The sequence below is a fragment of the Botrytis porri genome (assembly GCF_014898465.1).
Source record: "Botrytis porri strain MUCL 3234 chromosome Unknown BPOR_003, whole genome shotgun sequence".
NCBI classification, from domain to species: Eukaryota; Fungi; Ascomycota; class Leotiomycetes; order Helotiales; family Sclerotiniaceae; genus Botrytis; species Botrytis porri.
In genome coordinates, this window is record NW_024066077.1 from 2,932,821 (window position 1) to 2,957,969 (window position 25,149).

At 43.1% G+C, this 25,149-nt stretch overlaps 6 protein-coding genes across 6 annotated transcripts; 4 read left to right on the forward strand and 2 right to left on the reverse strand.

The window, feature by feature from the left end:
* Positions 1-3,762: 3,762 nt before the first annotated feature.
* EAF01_002875 (uncharacterized protein) lies at positions 3,763-5,385 on the reverse strand. Its single transcript, XM_038911129.1, has 3 exons — positions 5,307-5,385; positions 4,599-5,251; positions 3,763-4,549 (listed from the first exon to the last, which is right to left on the reverse strand). The coding sequence occupies exons 2-3, from the start codon at positions 5,139-5,141 to the stop codon at positions 3,980-3,982; spliced, it is 1,113 nt and encodes a 370-aa protein (XP_038774051.1). The 5' UTR covers positions 5,142-5,251; positions 5,307-5,385; the 3' UTR covers positions 3,763-3,979.
* Positions 5,386-5,740: 355 nt separating this feature from the next.
* EAF01_002876 (uncharacterized protein) lies at positions 5,741-7,184 on the forward strand (the record flags this gene model as incomplete). The annotated part of the gene is made up of 4 exons (XM_038911130.1): positions 5,741-5,919; positions 5,973-6,235; positions 6,293-6,434; positions 6,485-7,184. 4 exons carry the CDS (start codon positions 5,741-5,743, stop codon positions 7,182-7,184), a joined length of 1,284 nt encoding a protein of 427 aa, XP_038774052.1.
* Positions 7,185-12,522: 5,338 nt separating this feature from the next.
* On the forward strand, positions 12,523-13,897 carry EAF01_002877 (uncharacterized protein; the record flags this gene model as incomplete). The annotated part of the gene is made up of 2 exons (XM_038911131.1): positions 12,523-13,735; positions 13,800-13,897. 2 exons carry the CDS (start codon positions 12,523-12,525, stop codon positions 13,895-13,897), a joined length of 1,311 nt encoding a protein of 436 aa, XP_038774053.1.
* A 269-nt stretch (positions 13,898-14,166) lies between these two features.
* Positions 14,167-15,349, forward strand: EAF01_002878 (uncharacterized protein; the record flags this gene model as incomplete). The annotated part of the gene is made up of 3 exons (XM_038911132.1): positions 14,167-14,271; positions 14,325-14,500; positions 14,566-15,349. 3 exons carry the CDS (start codon positions 14,167-14,169, stop codon positions 15,347-15,349), a joined length of 1,065 nt encoding a protein of 354 aa, XP_038774054.1.
* Positions 15,350-15,990: 641 nt separating this feature from the next.
* Positions 15,991-20,091, reverse strand: EAF01_002879 (uncharacterized protein). The gene is made up of 8 exons (XM_038911133.1): positions 19,862-20,091; positions 19,358-19,778; positions 19,254-19,298; positions 18,650-19,204; positions 18,250-18,600; positions 17,376-18,199; positions 16,825-17,318; positions 15,991-16,767 (listed from the first exon to the last, which is right to left on the reverse strand). The coding sequence occupies exons 2-8, from the start codon at positions 19,458-19,460 to the stop codon at positions 16,446-16,448; spliced, it is 2,694 nt and encodes an 897-aa protein (XP_038774055.1). The 5' UTR covers positions 19,461-19,778; positions 19,862-20,091; the 3' UTR covers positions 15,991-16,445.
* Positions 20,092-23,590: 3,499 nt separating this feature from the next.
* Positions 23,591-24,968, forward strand: EAF01_002880 (uncharacterized protein). Its single transcript, XM_038911134.1, has 2 exons — positions 23,591-24,083; positions 24,311-24,968. Exons 1-2 carry the CDS (start codon positions 23,858-23,860, stop codon positions 24,688-24,690), a joined length of 606 nt encoding a protein of 201 aa, XP_038774056.1. The 5' UTR covers positions 23,591-23,857; the 3' UTR covers positions 24,691-24,968.
* Positions 24,969-25,149: the final 181 nt, after the last annotated feature.

Sequence of the window (25,149 nt, forward strand, 5' to 3'; positions counted from 1 at the left end):
CATTTCCGTTGTTTAAATACTCACCGCCGATATATCATCACATGTTTCTTACTTCTAACTAAGAATTATTTGTCATTTTTATGGTGTTGTTCAGTGCTTGGATGGGGAGTTTCGATATGTCACGTATATATATACGCACGAAATCACGATATTTTGACGATTAGTACACTGTATTGTGAGAGTTGGATATGGTTGAGTGAGTGATAAGTTTGAATTGAGATATTTCTGGAATTTGATTCGAGGATTGAGATTGTGATGAATTTTATTATTATTATTATTGGATGGGTAGAAGTTCACTCCCTGCTTGACATCTCTCTTCATCGCATCACACTTAACAGGCAGGTCCCATTCCCGCGATATACTCAACACTAAATACTTGTAGTATCAATACTGGCATCAGGTCTACATCCTATTCAAAGACCAACGGACCAATCCCAAAATTTGAGAGTTTTACTCTGCTATTTTATCACGCACGCATTGTGATCACGCTGCCTCTTGTTGTGTGTAGTCACGCTGTCATTTCGCTTGGGAATACCTCGTTGAGTTTGCATTTGTCACGGATGGAGATGTTTCTTTTGGCGGTATAGAAAGCAGGGGAATTTCATCGTAATAGGGTCACTTGAGGAGATATGCATATCTGGCCCTGTTTCTTTCCGGATCCGAGTCTATTGCGTAGGACATGAGTGTTCGATGGTGGAGAAAGGATGTTTGTTTCCGCGAAGAGTTCTAGAAAGCTGTTCGTATACGGGGAAAGGCGCTCAAAGAATATTGTCCTTTAGATTGGTTAGTTGTTGATCTATTTTATGTTTTTGTTTCCGTTGAATACGCCATTTCCTGGATTCTACAGAGGATACATACATCTGAAGTCACAGGTAGTAACTACCGACTATTGAAATAGAACTAATCATGTCGGTTCATATAATATACCTATAATCCAAAGTTTGGGGCTAGATTGCTTACGGGCAGGAGGATAACTTAGTTGTAAATCCACAAGAGTGATGTTTAATCCTCAAGTCATACTATAAAAGAAGCTACCACCATCCACAAATAAGTCATCAAAATCTTTAGATCGCCGAAGATCCCATTTTGGTAGGCGAGAGCTAGTATTGTGAACTTATGTGCATGAATCTCGGATATGAAATATTGGTAGGAATTTTGACAGACGAGAGAAAACTCGTCTTATTTGTTGTGCCATGGAGAAATGGACAATAAAGTGCACTTCTAGCAGTCATAAGATAGCAGTGATAGTGTATATATGATGAATTGTAGTTGGATGAGGAAACTAGGGGAAGGAGAAGTGTGAAAAAGAGCTTGATATGGGTGGAGGTTGATTTCAAGCCATGTAATCTTAAGGTAGTGATAGGATGAATGTACTCGTGCCTATTTCGATTAGGACTTTCTTGAACGACAGCGCCGATGGAACACAACTCACTTGCGGATCAATAACTTTACATACAGTTTGATCTGATGCGGTGAGATAGAATTTCTATACACAAAATCAAAATAACAGCATTTCTACTATGTGGGCAATCAGTAGCATGTCCATAGACTCCTTAACTCCAAATCTACTCCAATCCTCCAGAAAGTCGCACTACATATATCCATTCGTCTATCCCACACCACAGAAGATTCTCAATCTCAAATATACAATACAAACCCGTCCATCATCGGAAAGTCAACTACAACTTCGGACAAAGTTGGAGAAATTTCCATCAGAAAAATCAAGCATCCAATGATCCAATTAGAAGTGCTCAAACTCCCTTCATGTAGATACCCCAGAGAACGACGATACATTTTAGTGATTTTGTGGGATTCTCGCCAAAAAATTGATAGATTGATAAGTCACTGCCATCAATCTATCAGTGGATAAACACTGTCGATTCATTCCTATGCGTTTTGCTATTGAATCTAAACACTCGTTTACTTTGCTTTGGCACGTAAGAGAATTCCATTGAAATTCATTGCTCTTTATGGATTCAGTCTTCAGCAATAGCTCCACGAGACATAATGATACCTTCCAATCTAGTTGCCAAGGTACATGGAGACTTTGGCAGAGTTGAGCACGATAGGTTTATATACCAGCAGCTTGAAATATATAAATTCTGCGTGTTTGGTTTGCTAGACTGAATAAAAGAAAGTTTAGTTGGACCAAGTTGAATCGAATATATACCGCTGCTAGAGTCTACATCTTATCTCATACTGCTTCGCACTCATAAAAATCCACGGCTCTTACACTCTGCGTTCACATTTAGGAATACATGGTATCGTATCGTTGATGCTATGTAAAAGATTCCATCCCCCCCCGTTACTTTCTATATCCGCAATATAGCAAAAGCAGAAATACGAGTTTCAAAGGTTCTAGCTCCCGCTAATCCTTACAGAAGCCATTTACTCATACATCATCTCTATCAAGAAAGAAATTTACACCCAGAAATCGATAGATAAAGCTCCCATTATCATTTCTAAACATCCGAACTGTCATCAGAATCGATCACTGTCAATTTCTCGGCGATGTCTCAACGCTATTGTTAATTTCCATCGTAAGATAGATACATTGCACAGCGAATATAATTTCCACCCCAACGAAGACCCAGCCATTGAAGGGAATTTTGGTATATAAACAACAGGTCATGCAAAAGAATGGAAAGCAAGGAATTGCTCTATGGCTCATGACGCACCAATCTTCTGGGCGTTTGCTGATTCTTTCATTACGAGATGTTCAAGTCTTGTTTTGTAGGGAAGGGTTGATTCATCTCCATGCCCGTGATGTCTCTAGTGAATCCGAGTCCGAAAACTAGGAAATGGAGTCCGGGTAGCCGCACCTGCTGTATTTTTTTTTGGATTGCAATCCAATGAAGTGAAGTGATACTCGAACAAGAACGAATGTCAGCCACAGAGCACACTCAAATCCCCTCCATGGCTATAAAAGACCGCCTTCTCGTGAACATGGAGAGCTTATATAGAAAACAACACCTCTTTCAGCAGTTTGTTGATAGGTTCTTGTCAAGAGCGCTAAAGCGAATGCTATATACTGCGATCTCGCATTGCATACTTGTATGGGTAAGATAAAGGGCAACGTAAGTGTGAGGGTCGAAGTTTTCACGGCTACGGGCGGCAACTATGGAAAATTGTTGTCAACAATTCAGTGAGGAAGCAACGACAGAAGAATCAACAATCGAAAAGGAATTGAATGGAGACTTGCAAATCGACCTCCTACTTAGAACGATTGCTCAAGACACTCAGTCCTCGCATGATAAAATGTGCTACTTTACATAAGACCTCTCCATTACACTTTCTAAAGCCCAAAATAATCGTTCCTGAGATCAAATTGCTACCAGAAAACCATCCCAAGAACCTTTTTTATATATTCGGGGAGACATATCAGGGAAATAATGCAAATTTCCAGTATATCCTCATTTCGTGTTCTATAACCCCCAACCCATCAAACCAACCAGATCCCTATGATTTTCTCCACACTTCAAGTATACAGAAAGACGACCAAAGATTGAGTTTCCCACATTGCATATTTCCAATTACAATTTGTTATTTTGAAAAGTCACTTGATTCTTTGAAAAGGTATTGAGAATGAAAGGTTGTGATAGTGGAAGATAGCGGGAATTAGAAGAAGTGCCACTCGTGAATTCTGGACCGAGTCATTTACACTAAGCCACCACTTGGTAGAAAGAATGTGAACAAGCACATCTTTAAAGACTTATGGGCGAGACAAGAAGAATAACAAATCATCTATGTGCGTGCCTTTTGAAAAGATAATAAGGACTGATAAAATTTCATTGCTATAAATAAGTGACACGTCGTGTCTATACACTGGCCACTATACAGCCAGCCTAGACAAACAAATACAAGTCTCTCCAGCTCTCCCTTCTTCATATGAAACGCCAACCCTGACAAAATGAAAGCCCTTCAAATTTCTCAATCTTCGATCCTAAGCATACATATTTTCTAGAAGTCATACAAATATTTATCTTGTCTTGCCGGAAGAAACACCAGCACCAATAACGCCAGGCAATTTTTCATCACCAATGCTATATAGCATACCAATTCCCCATGAAACAAGTCCAACGAGAACGAGACTGGAAAGGAAAATTAACCAGAATGGCCCACTGATATCTTGTTTTTGACAAGCGGATCCTCCACGTCCTGAATCAACGCCACATCTACAGGCGAAACAATCCCCAGATTGGGAGGTGTATTTCTTATAACAAGCGCCCATTGATGAGCAGTTATTGGTAGAAGAGATACAGGAGTCCAGGGAAGCGTGGCAAACGGGAAGAGTTGTCTTGATGACGGTATTGTTGTTGCGGGAAGAATTGGAACTTGGGGCTTCTTGTACTTGATGGTCGACAAACTCAGCCATTGGTTCTTCGAATTGTTGTCTGCTAGAGAGCTTCTTTTGTGAGGGTCTAGTATAAGAACCGTAAGAGCCGCTACCTCGGCGGGATTCAGGCATGAGAACGACCATAACATTCATTTCTGCTTTTGAGGCGAATTTGGTCAATCGTTCGTAAGATGTGTTGATAAACTCCTTGTGCTGTCGCAAACATTAGCCATTAGCCTCACGAATAAAACGATACCCATACCTCTGATTTTCTATTCAAGTCAAGGTGCATAATCTTTGATTTTCCATTCCAGCATTGATCTGCGAATGGATTGATAGCATCGTCAAGAGTACATTTCTTCGCCTTTCCGACTTGCAATTCCAAATCATCTGCCAACTTTTCTGTCGTCCTAGCTGTAGGTGGATTTGAGATTGTGAATGCTGGTTTGATAGAAGATAACGAGTCTAGTAGTGATCCAGCCGTCTCTTCGGATACACCCTCAACGATGATAACCAACTCAGCCGCCCTGTCTTTTGGCGCATCGTTGAATAATGATTTCAGTTGACCTCCAAACTTATTGATGTATTTAATGGCCTCACTGCCAACCGATCCGACATCGTGAAATTGTGATACGCCTAATCGTTGCGCGAGGACGAGGCGTGCTTCATTTGGAGAAAGAGCTGGAGGTGATATGAGGTTGTTTGGCTTTTGTTGGCCTTCGAGGATATAGGCAAGAGCGGAATCTGATGCGGCACAAACTGTACTGGCCAACAATGGCAAAAGGAAGCTGGAGGAGAGCTTCATATTTCTTGATGAGTTATGTTGATTTGATTTGAGAGGCTCATACTAATAAAGCGACGTTCTGGGAAGTGTTGACGCTGATAACCTCAAGGTGTTAAGGTGTTTGTACCAAGCTAAGCATAAGTTAGACGCTAACTGTATCGGAATTAGGCTGATATTATAGAATACCTATGATGTACTCAAAGTTCTAATAGTTATAATAACTCATTGTGATTATATAAACTTGCCCATTGAAGCTATTTATTCTTCGATATTACCGTATTATTGATCCAAATTTGAGAATTTTGTCATCAAAGGCCTTCCTTGTGTGTAGGTATTTATTTGCTTTATTCGGAGATAAATGGACACAATGCCGACTCAGTATTTTTAGAATATCTACCTCGTCCATCTTGCGCTCTTGTGCATTACTACCAAATATCTTATACTTTCACACATACCCCGACGACTATTACTGGATTATCAACAATTCCCTCCTGTAAACTCTGCTGGATCTCGCATCGCCATCGCATTCGTGGTACTCGAGAATCTATTCATTTCGCCACAGATTTTTGCCATCAAGGGCTCGCCAACTCGAAGGCGGGCCTTGACTTCTACCCCTCACGATGTTCCGATTCATTAAACCCCGGTTGACGGGTACGTGGGCAACGAATATACGGGCGAGACCAGGACCTAGCTGTTTTGCTGCGAATTCATTACATATGCGGAGCAATGCTCAGAGATTCGCAGGGACGGCATCAAATCTACATGTAGTTCGCTTCAGGAAACCACCCGTTAGAATGAGGTATGCATGCTCAGAGTTTGTCTGCAGGAAGGATACGTGCTGATGCTACATAGAAACGTCGCCATCAGCTTTATAGTGGTATATGCCTGCTTTGAAGTTTACACCAGACTAGTTCTCGGTCCCTTGGACAAGGCTGCTGAGGAGGCATCGAAACATATACCAGACGAGGAATGGCAAGAGGCCGAACCACCATTATTCATACCATTTCCTGGCACTACGAGACAGCTGCCAACCATTCCTTACAGAGGAACTGATCCAGAATTTCAAGAGTTCATCAAGATTAGTCAGGATACAAAGCTTATGAACAAACTTAGGGGTTCGTCTACTGCTCAACTCATTTGAATTACTCGTTATGATTACTGACATTCTTCAGTTGACTTGACGGAATTAATGCGGGATTATGCTAGTAACAGTCCGATCGTCGTACAAATCGCCGGAAAGAATCTAAAAAGCAGAAGGATTTGGCTCGATATTGACTTTCCTTCAATTCCTCCACCGTCATTCGAAAGATCAGGGTATATTACTCCCCGCATAGATTATATGAATTGAGACTAATGTATACCAGGATCGCAATTTCCGATGATGCAATATCCTGGGTTACACAACCCGTCGATGCCCAAATAGTATACAAAATACGAAATGTTTTATGGCCAACCGCCCTTTTTCAATCTTCATGGAGTTTCATGAAAGTCCTGGCGGCAGAAGAACTCAGAAGCATAGCAGGAATCTTTGGCGTGGAAGTTCAAACGAGTCCTGCTCAACAGTCACTGGAGCAGATGTTAGCTCGGTCACAGAGAATGATGAAGGAGTTGAAAGGACAACAAAAGGTACCAGGGGGTGTTCAAGGACCACTAGATGCGAAGGATGAGCCATCACAGCAGCATCTGGATGACAAAAGTAAAGAAATTAGGGATATTACAGGACCCGGAAAATCAACCGTGATAGAGGAGATCTTCCCTGCACTCGTAAGCAGTATCAGGGACATTCATGCAGGGTTTGCGAAACCCATCATGGCAGCCAAATTAAAGTATGTCGAGGCCAACAGAAAGTTGCAGCCAACTCAAAACCTTCATCCGAGGGGTTCTATCACGGTATCTGGATTTGTCGAACTGGAGTCTGACAGGGCTTTCCTGGTCTTTGATGTCGTCGCCGCGTGGGATCCTAAAAAGAAGGAGTTTGACGCTGGAAGTATGGTGCTCAAATTGAGAAGAATGCAAAGGAAAAAACGAAGACCTATTGGATTACCACGCAGCCCAATCAGCTGATAGGACTGTACTTGGTGGATATAAGATTTTGTTTCGAGGCGTTCATGGTGGGTATCAAGATACACATTGATTTTATGATAAGGCGTTTGGGTGAATGGAACAATAGAGTCCCATACTCTACTAATGGAGTTGGATTGTATAAGCGTTTTACCTTGGACTAGTTTAGAAAGGCAAGGTTTAGGGGCAAGGAAGCGAAGGTTAAGGAGTGGATGAAAGTATCTGATGTACTACCCATTTGATTAATAAGCAAAATAGCGAGTTAAAGTATGCCCTTTCTTGCGATTCTCCTCTAGAACTTCTTTTATTAACGCAAATCCTTTCCGTTTGCGTATTGTAATATTATGACATCATTGTCGTGTAGAATTCTAGAGTCAATGCGTTTTCTTTCGTTTGCACATTTGGCCCCTTTCTTCCCCTTTCAGAGTTCCGAGGTGTGCTATCTATTGCGTTTATTAACTGCTCTTTTCCTATCTTTCACTGCCTTTTACTATGTATATGAACTATTTTATTGACATGCCATTTGTGGTTGGTATATATTTATCTAACTTTTCATATGTTCCCTTTTCATGTATTCCTCAGTGCAGCTGCAGATGATACCTAGATTGAATTTATTGAGAGCAACTATTACGATGATTGCGATGATTGTGCATTAACTTCTGCTTGATAGGATTTGCTGAATAATCATGTTGTAGACTTTATTTTCCCCTTTATCTCTTTTATGAATGTTGTCTTTGCAAAGTCCTTACTTACAGAGTTCTTCCTCCCTATTTATCTTCTTTTTCCTGCTACATAACAAATATTTATCATTCGAGGGATCTTGGTGGAAAAAATCAGCTGCAGCTATTGTACGACTCTTCTTTTGTTTCTTATCGTTCACAATGATGGCTGGATTATTCCTTTCATAGAAGCTATTTTCAATTGGAAACACTGCACCCTAGCAACAAGCTTTCTTTCGCTACGAAAGAGAGAAAATGGGGTGTGTAGATTGAGAGCTCATCAGCTATATACTACTACGTAATTTTTGCTCCTGTTTTCTGATACGCTCTCGAGGTGCCTCTCTGCATTCTAGATCTAGACTGGTGCCTTTTAACTGCTGGCATATGGAACTAGAGATTTGGATGAGGGGAAAGAGACCTTAGTATTGAGCAATGTGGCGTTGTAATTATATGTGATGCGGCATACACGAGATACAGGGAAGCGAGAAGAGACTAGGAGAGAAAGGAAGGTAAAGATTAGTCAATCATCTCACGATTGAGTAGACTTAACGCCGGATCAAAGTTTGAAATTTCGAATTCAACCACGATGCTCAATTAGATGACGAAATGGAGAAGCACTTTTAGACATGACAAAAATGGCATGGCGCGTGAAATTTTCACCTTGCCTTTGGGTGGAATGTGAGAAGTGGCATTTCCTTCGTCACTTCATATTAGTGAACATGAAAGAGTCGAGAAAAATTTCTCTCTAGCCTAAAAGTCATGTTCAAAAGATGCTCGAGGTCCTTAAAAATGGAAAGTGTGGATTGATTTTCTACGCGGATGATAAAAGCATGAAATGACAGATTGGTATCAAGAAAAGAAAGCACAATATAAAATTCCACAGAAGAAGAATACCAACCTACCATCCCAGCAAACACAATTCACAAGGGCAAAAAAAGAAAAACTTACACTTCAAATCCTGGACATAATTTATGGCGAAAAAAGATCACTTGATCAAAAAATTATAGCAAAAATTGTATAGCAAAAGTGTATAGCCAAAAAAAGAACACTCAAAGTATCCATCGACCTGGTAGATTCCGAAGAAACACTCAAGGTAGCGATTGACTCGGTAGAACTTTTCAATGTATCGCACAGGAGATCACTCAAAGTAACGATGGACTTGGTGGTTTCCGAGGAAAGACTCAAAGTAGCTATCGACTTGGTATATCTGGTGTGTGATGCAGAGGAAAGAAGAAGGAAAAGGAAATGGGAAATGGGAGGGGAGGTGGGGGTTTATATAGGAGTGATAAGCGTGATTTTGCTTAGTGTGGAACTATTGGATGTTAGGAAGTGAGAAACTACGAGGGAAGAATATCGATTTTAGACTTTTGTTAGTGGTGGTTTGTGATGTTAGGACATGATGGTCATGCTACAAACGAGGACTAAGTGCAGTAGACTAGTTGGAAGCTGTCATCGATTTTGATTGACCTTAGTATATCACTATCAACGAAACTAAGAGGAGTTGGGGTTTTCTTCAGATTCTCTCAGTGTAGCAGAATCGCAGGAACTTGTCAAAAAGTATATCTATTCATACAATTTGGAATGAGGAGATATACACATGACGATATGTTGGCGTATTCTAGAGTAATTGGAAAGCTTTGGAAGATTCTAAGATAGGCGATCTTTGTAATATAGCGGAGAGAGATAGAGATAGACTCATTTGACTAAAGCTCTTGTATGAATACTCCTTATGATTAGGTTCTCTTGATTCAAGCATGATTGGCGCAAAGGAGATAGTTATTAGTCATGCACAGGCGGCGAGGATGGGCCCAATGATTGATGAATAGGGAATGGCCATGAAGCGGATTCACGAGCAACATCTAAGCATTGAGCTTGACAGAGTGCTTGTTAGGGTATACCTTGCAAACTGATAAGATCAGATGTGCAACAAACTCATTTGACATAGCTCTGAAAGTTTTGATTGGAAGATCCAGTTATCAAGTTTCTATGGGTTGGCGCCTAGCTTCGGCAGCTAGAATACATTGACATGTACTACTTGAAAATTGAGTCGACTCGCCAAGAATTCCTTTTCAATTCGACGATATCGGATGAGCCAATCATCTTTTCAGCCATCAATGTAGAGTTAAAATCTTGTATAATCTAACTGGAGTGGGAAGTGATCGCACTTGCCTCCAATGGCCCAGTGATTTTATCTTGATCATGACCTTAGATCATGCCAACTTCACACACTTGCGGTTTAGTACGGAAACACATTGGTCTATTGCAGATATGAATATGAGATCCTAACCAAAGGTCTAGAACGAGGTCTTGACAGCATGATACCAACGGCTAGAAGGACACATCACACTAGGAAGGAAGTACCGTACGCTGCCATCTTTATTATCGATGCTAGATCGTCATTCGGCAACTGCCTATTCCCGAACTATCGGAAGGAACGACTCTGTACCATGAGAGTTTAATTGTTGAAGGTTTGTGAAGCGATTGAAAGTATACATTAAGGAGTATTGGTCAAACGTAGCGGTCCCTATCATACTTGATAGATCAGCGACACGACTGGGAGGAGGCTATCGGGAGCATTGAACCGCTCTCATACGGCGTGTGGAGTCGCAGTGAAGCAGTCAAAAGGTAGATGTGCAAAACTAGCTTGAATATTCCTACTCAGACTAAACAGTTCATCTGGCGTTGCTGGTGCCCTCAGGCCCAAAAAATACACCGCGTACCACCTAGCACGGGGCAATCCTAAGATTCTAACACAAAGAGACAGTCAAATTAAGAAAACATTATCAATCGTTATTGACAATGTTACTTATTATAGATGATTAAGCTTGACATTAGTAACTATGCGAAGGTCCAATGCATATATGGTGGGTGTACCAGTGTCGTTGAGCAACTGACTTGTATTTCTAGCTCCAAAGAATTCCCCTGGGTCCTGTGATAAACTTCCACCTGACTGAGAATATGTTAGACATGCAACAAAATATAGGTTTCCCTGTCACGGAGTAAGCGTATGCTGGGATTATGATTGGCCAATACTATGCTGTCGAACGATATTTAATGACACATAACCCTAAGGTTCCTGCATGACCAATCAAAGCATAGTGTTTTGAAAGTATATCACATGATCTGTCAATTCCCAACTTTGATCGCAGCGTGCTTGGTAGACCGATGCCTCTGAATATGCGGATTAACTCGAACATAGCACGTCTCGTATCAAAGGACTTCAAACAAACACATAGAGATCGTGTCGTTCATCATGGATGTGGCGACACTTCACGACCTTTGAGGCGCAATCGGAGACGTGCCTCTGCTCTGCTGTCCCTCAGTTGAGAAGGTACCCCCCTTTCTTTCAGCCCACAGAGATGATACAGTATTCCATCAGTCGATCTTAGGTTCGAAGTCTAAACAAACGTGGAATACAAAAACGGAATGCCTTTGTCTATGGTCATTAGATTGCCTCCAACTATCTCCTGCAGTCACATCCGATGGAGATCTTGCAGCGCTTTACTGGACTCTAGTATTCCAGCTTCAGCTATTGCACGGATTACTTCTAACTAAATCAATGCCTATTCAGATCCATAGATCAATAATCTGTACGAATGCTCATATGAAACGGTAGGCCGGCCTTGTTCATGGTGGTAGCATGATCTCACCGCTTCCCCCTCCCACCAGCTCAGGGGCAGAGGTCGCAATGCTTGGGCGCAGCTTGACGACTTTTCTTCAATCATTGCCATTCTTGAATGATGAGCCTGGGTGTTTCATTCACAACTTGGGTTTCAGAGGCTACCCGGAACGATGAACCTAACGGTAGGTCGCTTTTTTCTGCAATGTCCCGTTCTTTCGTTCGGAACTGCTGGATACTATGATTCCATTGCTGCATCTTCGTCCTTCGCAGGCTTTTGCTTGTGTTTTATCCAATGACTTTAGACATCAATGACAGCACAATGTGGAATTATCTCACTCGAATCAGACCGAAGCAAAGTCCTAGAATTCGATCACCATCTAAACCTTTTGCTCTGTTTGGCACTTACAATACAATAAATAAAGCTGAATATGCCATGCTTCGAGGATAATATGGAGTGCTGCAATAAGCATAGTCCAAACAACAAGCTACTGCTCTCGTTCATCAAGACCACCTAGCTGTCTCCTCTCCATTAAATTTGGAGAGTGGTCTGCGAGACTTCTTTCTCGCCTAGCAATTTGCTTCACTTGTTGTTTGCACAGTCTTCAGTAATGTTGGCCATTCTATTGTTCCATTCTACGAGAGACAATAAGCTAGACGCCATTGCTCAAGAAAAGAAAAGCGAATCTTCCTTTCATGATATTCACTTTCGAGCCTAATCTTATTGTATTCGTGGCCAAGCGAATCATTCCGATTGTACAGTCGTGTCAATTGTATTCACCATAATAGAATCAATTACTTGCTAGTGTAAAAGGCATGGTTGAGCTGTACCGCAAAGATATATCAGTAGGACTTTTGGCATTTCTCTCAATCCTTCTTTCTTCATTTTTTCTTCATACGAAAGCGATTCAAAGAAGTTTATAATATTAATTTTTGCTGTCCCATCAGCAATTTACCTGCTATAATACAATTTCTCAAAGCTTTCTCCTTCTCTCATTTCACAATGGGTCTTGATCTCCCACCCAACGCTGCATGGGTAGCCAATGCTTTTGCTCCAGGAAAGAAGGCAGCCGCCACTTCTATTACCACAAAGAATGGAAATTCGACGTTCGGCACTCCAGCTCCAGCTCCAGTCGTCCCCAATCCCGCCAACCCTCCTCCAGCGGTAGCTCCACCAAAGCGCAACAATGGCACTCCATTCTCAATGGCAGGTAGCCCATACAATCAGCCATCAACCTTTTCTCCAACACTAGCTACTCACCTTCCACTGCCAAAGCGAAACAATGGCACCCCATTCTCAATGGCAGGTAGCCTATCCAATCAACCATCAACCTCTTCCCCAGCACTAGCTTCTCACCTCCCACCACCAAAGCGAAATAATGGCACTCCGTTTTCAATAGCAGGTAGCCTATCCAATCAACCATCAACCTCTTCTCCGACACCAGCTCCTCACCTTCCACCGCCAAAGCGAAATAATGGCACTCCGTTCTCAATAGCAGGTAGCCTATCCAACCAACCATCAACCTCTTCTCCAACACCAGCTCCTCACCTCCCACCACCAAAGCGAAATAATGGCACTCCGTTCTCAATAGCAGGTAGCCTATCCAACCAACCATCAACCTCTTCCCCGGCAACAGCTCCTCACCTTCCACCGCCATACGTTCCATCGTCCTTCCTTCCACCCACAGCGGCGGCTGCTCCAATTCCATATGGAAATATTCCTTCCTACACCCCTTCTACCACCCCATCTGCGTTCGCACCGACTTCCTCGTCTTCACTTCCCCAGGGGCCTTCGGCACCAGCACCAGCGCCAATTTTCCCGGCTTCCTCTCTGTTTACCTTTCTTCAGCCTCCACAAGTCCCTGCCGCTGTCGCATCCCCCGCGCCAGCGCCAATGTTTGGTTCGGCACCTTTCTCCTTCTCCTTTGCCTCTCCTGTACCGGCAACAGCACCAGCACCGAATTCTGTCGCTTCAAACTTCTTCTCTTCTGCACCTTTTGGGCAACCCGCACCGGCACCAGCAGTACCATCGCTAATGCCTCTTCCTCCTTACTTCCTCCATGCACAGCAACAACCTCCCTCGCCATTCTTCTCGCCGGTCTCGGCACCTATCCAGTTCTGTCCTCATCGACCCGCCGCTCCAATTCCCGCCGAGACTCCTTCTCCTGGGCTTTTCTTTGATCCAGAAAACCAGAGAATCACAGAGGAAATGGATTGTAAGTTCTTGATATCCTCTTTCATTGGCACAATCACATGCAGATTTCCTAATTCGTTGAGCAGGGTGTACAGATGAATACTCGCAGCATATCAATAGCTTCGAGGAGATGCAATGGGATCGAACTGACGATTACTTAATGGATTGCTACGATATTTTATAGAGTATTTTTCCTCGCCTGTTTTACTCATATCAACCCTATTTCGGAAACCACCTCCTTCAACGAAATTTCTTTGGGAAGGTGCAGTCGATTATTCTCTCGAGATTCACAAGCCTCGATTGCGACTCACCCTTATTGAAGTGAATTGTGACAATAAGAAGCCAATTTTGATGGCTACTGCCTTCGAATTTTGTCAGACTTCAACTGTTTCGCTACAAAATGGCGTCTCGATCTCTCACCACTCCATCTCCAGTACACCCCTCACAGCCGCCATGATTCGCTACACTTGCTCACTCAACACTCCCGAATCCCATCTCATAATCTACCTAGCTCTCAATTTGCTTCTCACACTCTTAAACAAAAGTGTTCTCTGTCAAGCACGTTCTTTGATCTCTCCTCAAAAACAAGTTCTTCTACTAACAATTTACAGTATCCATACCCATGGCTTCTCACAGCCTGGCACGCACTATGTTCCTCAATGGGCACATATGTTTCTCAACGACTCGATTCTCAAAATTTTGAATATCGAAGTCAAAGAAAGAATTACTATATACTCTTATTTTCGATCTTATACACGATCAATATTGCGGTCAGCAATGTATCACTGTAAGTCTCCAATTCTCCCTCCCTCTCATCAGTCTTCCATTCAAACCCATCTAATCCCCCAGCAGTGGAATAATGACTATCCCGGATCACCTAGTAATCCGCTCCAGCATCCCGATTTTCGTCCTCTTCCTCTCCCTCTTCTTCAAAGCACACACAAAACCCTACTCCCCTCTCACCATGATCTCCCTCCTCCCCCTCACCCTCGGCGTCCTCCTCGTCTCCCACGACTCCCTCACCCTCACCCTCGACACCACGATCCTCTGTCTCCTCGGCGCCCTTTTGTCCGCCTGCAAAACCTTCTCCACCCACTCCCTGCAAACCCACCTCTCCATTCCTGCTCTAACAATCATCCACCACGTCGCCCCTCTCGCCGGCATCCAAGCCACCATCTGGTCCTACATGAACGGCGAAATCGACGAATTCCTCGTAAAACATATATCATCCACTTCTTCTCCCCTCTCAACCTCCTCTTCCGGTATCCTTCTCATCCTCACAAACGGCCTCGTAGCATTCCTCTTAAACTGGTCGAGTTTCACCACGAATAAGAAAGCAGGCGCGCTTACGATGGCTGTGTTGGGGAATATTAAACAAGTCATCTCGATTGCGATTTCGATTGTCATTTTCAGAGATGCAAATGCATCGTCCGCAGGATGCGCTCATATGGTCGGGATTCTATTGGCGCTGGGAGGTGGGTTTCTGTACAGCTTGGTGGAAGTTGGGACTTTTGGGAGTTCGAAGAATGTCACACTTGGGTATTCAAACGATGATCTCTCTAGGAACGTGGAGAAAGACATGGGAAGTCGGAAGACAGTAGCTATGTTACATGAGCTGAAACCCCGTCACTTTTAGGAACTGAAATGATGGGGTGTCAGGGTTTCACGGCTCACTATTATTTGTTGTGGTTTGGTTATAATCTTTACGGTTCTGTTATTTTGAGGGTTCTTTTTATCAGTTTAGTGGCTTCCCCTTTGCTTTTGATTTGAATCGAGTTTATTTGGTTCGGTATGACTTTGGGTTGGGATTCTGTTTCGGGTTAGGTTCAGTTCAATAATATCTCGCAGTTTTGCAGCTTTTCTCCTTTTCACCTCGTATGTGTCTTTGTGACCCGCATAAATGTACTTGTATGTGCAACTCTTTCTAATCCCGCTTCCATTTCTCCCATATACACATAACTAAAGATATGACAAGTCGTCATTTCTAAGAGGCCCAAATGCACCGTTGAAACACAAACATACAATGCAGCCACCAGCTTATGAGAACATAATAATATATCAAGCATACAAGTCATTCCATTTCCTACCGTGTGCCACGGCACTTCTCGCCGCAAGACACAGCATCGGCACACCATCTTTTAGCCTAACACCATTTTCTACTTCCGTTTCCATACCCACCATTTCATCATTATACAATGTCAAGTTTCCAAGGTCTCCAAGCAACCTGGCAATAATTATCTTGGACAATGACAAACACTTTTCCAGCCATTCCAAACCCAATGATACGCCCAATTGCTCCCTCTTCATCCCGCTTTCAAGCCAATTCAGCGATCCTGTCCAGTGTATGACTCCCTATCTGATGAATCCGACCTTTTCCTCCCATGTTCCTCGAAATTGTGTATGCAGAGTTATTTATGTACTCATTTGATAATTTGTTGACACAGAATGTGAAAAATCCGATATGATGCGAAAATTTACCCTGAATATTATCGAAATTCGTGACACGTCGATCGAGCCAAGACGTATGTATACCCAAAATTAGATCCATCTGATCTATCGAACCGTCCGTACGAAATAGAAACTAGACTATTAATCTCCTGGCAAAAAGGAATTGTGCGTATAAGGTGGATACGGGTTTGGCTCTCTTGAAATCGAAATCGATTGTCCTTCATTAATCGTACGAATTCGTACCTATGACCTTTCACCTTTCATCTTTTACCAAAGCAAGGCTATCAACCTCTTCGTTTGGCGATCGGATTTACCATCTCATTTGGATCCGAGTAATCCCAATGTCGTTTGATTCCGCTTTCATACACATTCGCGACTGATTCTTGCCACATACTAGGGCTCACAAACGAGGGGATGGGCGCTCCAGAATATTGTTGTGGAGGCATAGGTTGTGAGCCTGGCGGTAAGCTCACGTTGGGGAGAATTTGCATTTCTGGGAGTGTCGGGAGTTCTTGTGCACCTGAAGAGGGGGTTTTTAGAGGAGGGGTCGTTTCAGAAGCAGAGCTGCTCGAAGCGGGAGGCGTACCGAAAGTGCTGTTCCATTGGCTGAGATGACATGATTAGTACTTGTCCTTGGGAGGTACGGGTCAGGGATTAACTTACTCAAAGATTCTTGACGGGTTCCATGACGAGTTATCTGCCATTTGAAGCCCGCTTGTAATTGGAACTTGGGGTCTTTGACCAGTGGCCATCATGACCAGAGACTGTACAGCGGGAGAGTCACTTTTCGTGTCTACGCCCCCGGCTGAAATGGGTGGTGATATGGGGTGGCTTGTGTAACTGACTTGTTGCTGTTGGGCATTTTGATGTCCCAAATTTTGACTCTCCAACGAGGTACTTCCTTGTCGATACTGTTGAACATTTCCTCTTGCAGGACTAGTGTGGGGTGGTGCGGCTGGGCTCCCGTAAGGGAAAGATGGCTTCAGAACGAAAGGTTTCCTAATATCAGCTGAAAATGCCTGCCTGAGTGACTCAATTTGTTGTTGCATATCTGGCATGGGCCATGAGCTGGTACATTTTTCCAGGATTCTCATATGTCTGGTGAAATATTCCCGGGCGTCTGAGTTCAAGTCCGGATCCGGGGATGTGATCGCAACCTATAAGATTGTCAACATATCCTGAAAAACAGTCAGTATGCTGGCCTTTGTACATACCAAGTGAAGAACTGTGCAAGTCAGAACACAATAGATAGTGAAGTTGATTCCCCGTTGCATGCATAATAGACCAGTTAATCCAAATGACTGTAAGACACTTTCTTGAAGTCTGCATAAGAGTTTCGCAGAATTATAACATATGAGCATGTGGTGTTTCCACCCGTCCATTCCTGGTTCCATGAAAGTGAGTTGTGGACGATGAAGCATGATAATACTCAGGTAATAGTAGGAGTGAAGATTGCCAATGAAATGAGTAGGTAGCCATGGAGGGGATCCGTCCGCTGGAAAATCAATCTGTAAGTTTTCGGGAAGATCATTCATCCAAGTTTCGAAGGAAGGGTTCAGTTGTACGAAGTCTGGATCGATACCCCACTCCTTTCTCTTCTTGACTTTTGCGTAAACGTTATTCATTCTCCGAACATTGCGAACAACACGAGTGAACCAAGTAAAGTTGCGCGTAATAGTGAGTTCTCCGTTGTCGATCCCAGTTCTGGGAACACTCAAGTCAAGTGTTTCCATGTCGACCGCGAGATCCGTCCGGCCTTGTGGAGAACCGATCATCAATTCACAAACGAATATGGTTTGCCAGATTCGAGTTTTGGTAATGCAGTCAGCAAGATCAGAACCGCATGATCGACCCGCTTTGTGGTCTCCGTAGTGCTCATCTAGACCCAGATCCTTGGCCATTTGAACGCATGCTACTACAGTCATCCATGAACGATAATAATATCCACGCTTTGGAGCGGATTCTCTTGCTTTAAGTATTATGAGGTTTGCTTGAAGAGTGCTCAATCGCGGAACATCCATAAAAGCATCAGCATGTTCTATATGAAATTAGTGTAATGTTTTGTTTAGTTGCAAGATGAAGTCTTACTAGAAGCAAGGGCGAGCCACTGGTGGCCCTGCGCTGGTTCATCATCAAGCCTTCCAGCGATTGCAAAAATGGCTTCCAATATTAGAGGTGAGATAGCATCTCGATTCGTATGCCATTGTTGGTAAAATAAAGTTTTGTTGAGGACAGGTACATATGGATGTACATTGGTGAAGTACATCTCAAAATAATGAAGGATAGTTTGTTCGTCTGGAAGCAACTCGGGAGGTATTCTGATCTTCATATCTGCGCTCAATGTAATTGGGGGTAGAGCGTTTTTGTATTCATCGATGTCTTCGAAGGCTGGTTCTTCTACCAATGCTCTGGTCCTGTTCTTGTTGTTCAAATATGGAGCTGTTTCTTCATCAGAACTACAACTTAACTTGACGAGCAAATCGCTTACCTGTGCCTGCGGGGTTCATCTTGAGTTCTCCTAGCAAGTCGGCCAAATCCTCCCCGCTGTATTCACTATGGGTATAATTTTCCGGTGAATCATGTGTTTGCTGCTGAAGAGGGGCTATGGGATATACCGCTTGTGGCGAATATTCCGTGTGTTGGCTGAGTGCGCTGACTGGAGTTTGAAGACTATTGTAATGCATACTCTGTTGACTATGCGCACTCGAGGGTCCTCCGTATGGAATTGATTGATACATGTTATTTGGATCGGGATATGGAGGTTGTTGTGTATAAATTGGTGGTACCACCTTTGAGGGGCCTGTCATTTGCTGTTGTATTGGAACTTGCTGATGGTATCCACCGTTGGGATTCCCACCACTATCATATTGCGGCGCTTCTGCTTCGAAAGTCTGATTGCTCTGCTGGAAATCGCGATCGTAGTTCACTGTTGGGGGGACACAGCCCAACTTGAGCCTTGTGCAAGCGGAGCATGGCCAGGTGTTCGTTGTTGCAGCATCACACTTAATTTTTCTTCTTCGACATCCTTCACAAGCTCGCATCACTATGTTGTATTAGTAGAGGAATGCGCATAGACCGAGGTCATCTCATACCCTTCAAACGCTTGTGGCGATTATGTTCGTCAACAAAGACATAATCTAAGATATATCAGCCCATGTCAACTCCAAAATGCCCAAACGAAAGCAAGATCGCGCACTCTTTTGATTCTCTCTTGGGCCAAAGTTTGTTGGCGCAAACGAAAAGTTCTGCATTTGTGAGCTTTGGGGGAGTAGTCTCCTAGTTCCAAGGTCTTGGGACATATCCTATTTTGAAATGCGAATTCGGCTTCCTTATACGATGTCGTGTCGCGGTTGTAGGCGCCTATTTGTCGAGTATCCGATGTGAAAAAAGAACTTCTTTCAGTGAGGATCGTCGATATATTGAGAATGGATCTGAGGAAGCGGAGTGTCGTGAAGCCAAAATTCGATCACTTGGCCGCATCCAGATGAGGGGGCACGTTTTAAGTCCAGAATAAGCACGAATTGGATTTTGATCAGACTAATTCTAGGGGCCACGAAGCTGGAAGTTTGAGACAGAATGGTGGAGTATCGGAAGTTCAAGGATTTCGAAGAGCGAAACTGCGGAAGTAGATCAGGGTCAGCTAACCATCTATCATTACATGTATCATGAGTAGCATCGCATGCGCCTACTTCTCACATACCAATTGATCAAGGTTGGGGTATACTAATATTGTATCATAGATGGAGAAAGTGTTGCCCCATAGAAAAGGAAAGAGGATTGACTACCTTTGACAGATGGTATAATTTCTTTTGATGCAATATTTGATCAAAATCGACTGAAGATGGTAGTTGTATGTACAGATACTTAGAGGGAGTACTCCGCACTCGATAGACGCTTGAATTGATCTAGGGTCGCGCCACAATCAAAAAGTATAAATTAGTGCAAGTGATGCCAGAGAAGGATGAACGCCCTTCCAGACCAGAATCTTTAAAGCATTAGGTATTAGATGGGTAATAATGTTGGATTGGCCTATAAATTTGCTGTGGGTGTGGATATAGATAGGTAGGGTAGAGTGATAGGTAAGGGTATAGACGTGATTCCCAATAAATCCCAAATTTCTCTTACCGAAGTGTTAGACAGGTGTGAGGGTATTCACCTCATGCAGGCGTAGAAGGAGGGATAATGGGTGATGATGGATTTATGGGACCGTGGATGTTGCTGTATGGGGTGTCAAGGACTCAAGCAAGCTAAGGTTTGACAAGAAAAGACCCGCAAGTGAGTATGCCGGGAGGTGATAGCAGGGAACTCGAAACGGCTGGTTTCCGGAATCCCGGTCAAACATACAGTACTGATAGGTACCTATTGCTACAAGATGAGAAGGCCAGTACGTATCTAGGCAAAATGAAGGGGAGATATTCTTTTGCCTAGAACCGGGAACTTTCCAAAGTGCTTGCAGGACAGTTTCTCTAAGATAGAATGGGAAAATCCAAGGAAGTTCAATAGAAGAGACGGACGTATGAATTATGATATGATGTCGCTGCTAATCCTCCCAGTTTGTAAGAGGCAGGAGACAGTATCGTAACCAACTCCCCTGTCAACGAATGGAAAATCGGGATGGAAAGACTTGAAGTCCGAATTTAAAGTGGTGTTTGTATTTGGTAATGATCCAAAAAGGCTGGCCCCTCTTTGCCTCTTTTCAATAAATTAGTGAAATCACCAAATTAATTATCAATATGGGAAAGAACTGGGGGAGCCCCCAAGAAAGAATACGGCAGGTCCCCTCAATCATCACTCGTAAATTGTAATCTCGATAAAACTGCCTAACACCTTCGTCTTGACGCGGCCACTGCCGAAGACATGAACACTTGGAATCTTGGTTGTCATTCCTGTTATCACATGCATTCATTCATCTTATCTTCATTCGTAATGTTGTTGAGATGGCAATTGGCACGGGTACAGACAGGTACAGGTACACCCGGTGCTACTGTGAGATTCCGGGGAGAAGGCTTTTTGGTGGTTACAGAATACGGCCTAAATTTACCGAGGCGTCTTTGCCATTCAATCATTCGTGTAGACTATATGCGTTAAAGTCTCGAAGATAGCTATGGGATCGCAGATTCACAAGTAAGATTGATTGAAGGGACCATACCAATTTGCTCATCGTTCTACAGGTAAGAAGATCCCGTAGAATGTAGTCTTCGGACCGGTGATGCATGGTAAACCACTTTGGGATGTGTGAAACGGTGATCAGTGGGAAGGATGTGATGTTCATCGTAGTCCTGTCTGTACCCACAATGGCCTCCTGGATGATAGGTACCGCATCCAGCATGTCAAAATGCAGAAAGTTGAATGCATTTCACATTTGTCATGATCATCCATACCGATTTATGAAATTATGAGAAGGGAAGAAAGAAGTAAAGAATAGCTCAATATTGTGGGGCACAGAAAGCAGGCATCGTTCTTGGAATTGAGTTTGTGCTACAGCAGGTGTGGAAGGCTGTAGCCTGTAAGCACTTCATCCTACCGATAGATCATAGGTACTTGGATTTAGGGTTCAGACTTAGAAGCATGATGGAACTTTAGGTCCATGACAATAGTCCGAGGTTACGTTCATATGGTTAGGCGTTCGTCTTTAGGGTGCTTTAGGGCCATATGAGGGGTAATCGCGGCAAATAGATACCATTCTGTTCTCTTTTACTGCCTGCACTAGAGAAGAAACAGGAAAAAGGATCAATCGTTGGTCCTCGTACTCGCACTCAACAAACGGATATTTATTCTGCCCCTAAGCTCATCTTCATTTGATTGATAACGATACCGTTATATCCCCGAAAAGTCCTAGTTGTTTAGGACTTAAGGCGGCTTAGCAACTTTTGTATAACAACAAATATATTGTCCGTTTCAAGACTTCTGTAGTGATTTCATGGCATTGGCGGTGTGTGAAAAGCACTTCCATACCGAAGTACTGGGGGCATGTGCAGGAGAATACGAAAGTGTACGAAGAACCATTCAATATTGAAAGCATCGCTGTGCATGTTGCATCTATCTAATGTATTTTTGCACATTCTCAACACATTCTTAGAAAACGGCCCCATTAATAATGCTTTCTTTAGATGGTGAGTGGATTCCAGGATCTCTAGACAAGTACTACTGCCCCGCAAACACTGTACTAGCCTCTAAACAGCCCCGGAAAAGGTCGCCGGGTATCAGTTCTCAAGCGATGTGGGATGCAATGGCCAGCAAATGCAGCGAACAATGCACATGCGATACGGCTGTGACAAGGAATATTGAGATTTCAGGACAAGCCAAAAGATTGGATGTTTTAACCTCATGATTCCGTGCCCCAAACCCGCAGCCACTCGACAAGCAGAGACGAACCCGACAACATGGTTCGGTGAATCAACAATATCTCATGCCCATTGAAGATTTTTCACAAGGGAAGAATATATGCAGGTCTTGTTATGGTCCAGTGTTCTTTTGCTGGAGGTAGAGAAAGAAATTTGATGGCTTTGGGCGTCGATAGACAAAGATTGGCTATATCCTGCAGATGGATCGATAATCTCTCCACTCCAATTTCTCCCCCTTGCAGTTCCTCGAGCCAGCGATCCTTTGCACAGAAGAGTACATCACAAAGGTAGATATCATTGCCGCCATAACCTGATTACCGTGTTTGTTTTGTCGACAAGGGCATAGAAAGGCCATTGGCTTCGTAGGACGCACAGGCAGTGGTAGTCTAATTTACCTGCAACGTACATCAAAGCTTGGTGTCTTTGAAAGCAAAAGAATAAAAGTCCGAGATTCAAATTCTACACTGTTCATTACGGACATTCGGATCATGGACTGGCTGATCTGATCATCTGAAGCTACACAGAGGGTCTAGCTTGTCGACGAGTTCCATTTGTCTCGCAATCTCAAATATGAAGGGACTAGGTTTAGAGATCTTCCGGCACGGAAACGAGTATAGCACGGAACCTTTAACCTTGGAAGCGCAGGATCGCCACGAGATGCAGATGGCTCGTGCTTGTTGATCCTTCATGAACCTTTTCAGGATTTTTGGATTCTGAGCCTCTGAGATGAGCTTTCGATACATCCTTGAACTTCCAAGTTCTGGCCATGGGATTGCACGAAGTATGCGACAACTGTCAAAGTTAGTCTCTAATATGGGACTCGAAACTTTGTACGAGATGAAGATGAGGATAGACACTTTATGAAATAGGACTACTATAACAACAAAGAGCAAGGCAAAACAGGGACTTGCATGGAAATGTCATAGGAGACAGTATAAACTCGAATATTTGCAAGCTTCATTGGTGTAACTTATTTATAATTTATCATTATATTTACGATTTCCAAGTCGAATACTTGTGATTGGAGTCCCTCAATAATGGGATGATTAGTCATAGAAAGATATGATGCCTCAGGTTTGAGAATTATCCCACTTCGCTTTATCGATAAAGGGAATTTGATAAACTTCTTGGTCATTATCACATATCCATTCAAGGACTCAAGACACCATAGCTCAAACTTCTGCATCTCTAACCTGCAATCCATTCAACAACCCGCTGTCTATCGATTCGCAAGTCTAGCTGAATATATTTACCCCGAGTCACAACGTTGAACTCGTCAGGTATCCAACTTACACAGGAAAACCATTCCTTTGAGATAGCAGAGCCCTAAGTGGCCCCCAAACCAGCCCAATATGGCATCGGCAGACAACGCGAATCCTACGATCTTGAATGTGTCTGAAATATCACGTCGAAGAGAAAAGCGCCAGGTTCGAGATTATTCGGCCAAGAAACATGGTATACAGAGCATATTGATGGCAAAACCCACCTATGCACTGGATCCTTTTTATATGTCAGATTTCTCAGATGAAGACTCGGATGATTCTGGCTTAGAGCCAATAGATGAACAGGAAATCTATGGTAAGCATTTCCCGTATTTCTAAACATACTAGCTGTTCTTCGGGTGCTGGATACATCCCAGCATCGCATCACATATCATACTTGCTATTTTCAGTATCTCAAAATCCAACATTCAAACATCCTGATACCTCTCTCCTCCATTCATTACCATAACTAGCACTATCTACAATTCAGTAAAAAAAAAGGGTCAGTGGCTTTCTAAAGTTTGCATAGCTGACATTTTGAAGACTTGATTGCACCAATCTCCGACCCCGAGCACCCTCTTTCGTTGGAGTCTCTCGGAGTAGTTAAGCTTGAGGATGTTCATCTTGTTTCGCCTCCCGATCTTACAAACCCGGCAGCACTGTCTCGCGTACTGGTCGAATTGACGCCAACGGTTTCACATTGCTCCCTAGCAACTGTTATTGGACTTGGCGTTCGAGTACGTCTGGAACAAGCTCTTCCGCCAGGATATCGAGTCGAGGTCAAGATTAAGAAGGATACACACAGTCAGGCCAATGAAGTCAACAAGCAACTGGCTGACAAGGAGCGTGTTGCGGCTGCCCTCGAGAATGATAATCTCATGAATTTGTTAAGGAAAATGATGAAAACCTGTCTTGATGGCTGATGATATCATAACGACAGACATAAAATTTCCATGAAACCGCTTTAGCCAGTGCAGGGAATTCCTCGTTACGAGGATGATCGGGAAGACCGTTGCCATATACGAGATCACTTCCGCAATACTCTGATACTTTTCAAAGTCTCGCAGATTCGTCCCCAATTAATGAACTACGAATGTGGAGTATGATCACAAAAATCCATTTTAAGTACTACATATCGATTTTGGCATATGCATGTGCATGTGCGTGTAATACCACAATACAGGTACTGTGCTCATCAAAGAGGAACTCTTGGAGAATCTTTCTGCGCCTTGTTGTCTAATTTGTGTCACAATATTCCCCAAAGTTCAACGAGTGTGGTCAATGTTCAAAAGTTCTAGTAGTTCCAAAGAACTTTCCCATCGTCGATCTCCACAAGTGTCAAAGATTACCACAAACCCGCTTCATAAATGACTCTTTTGACA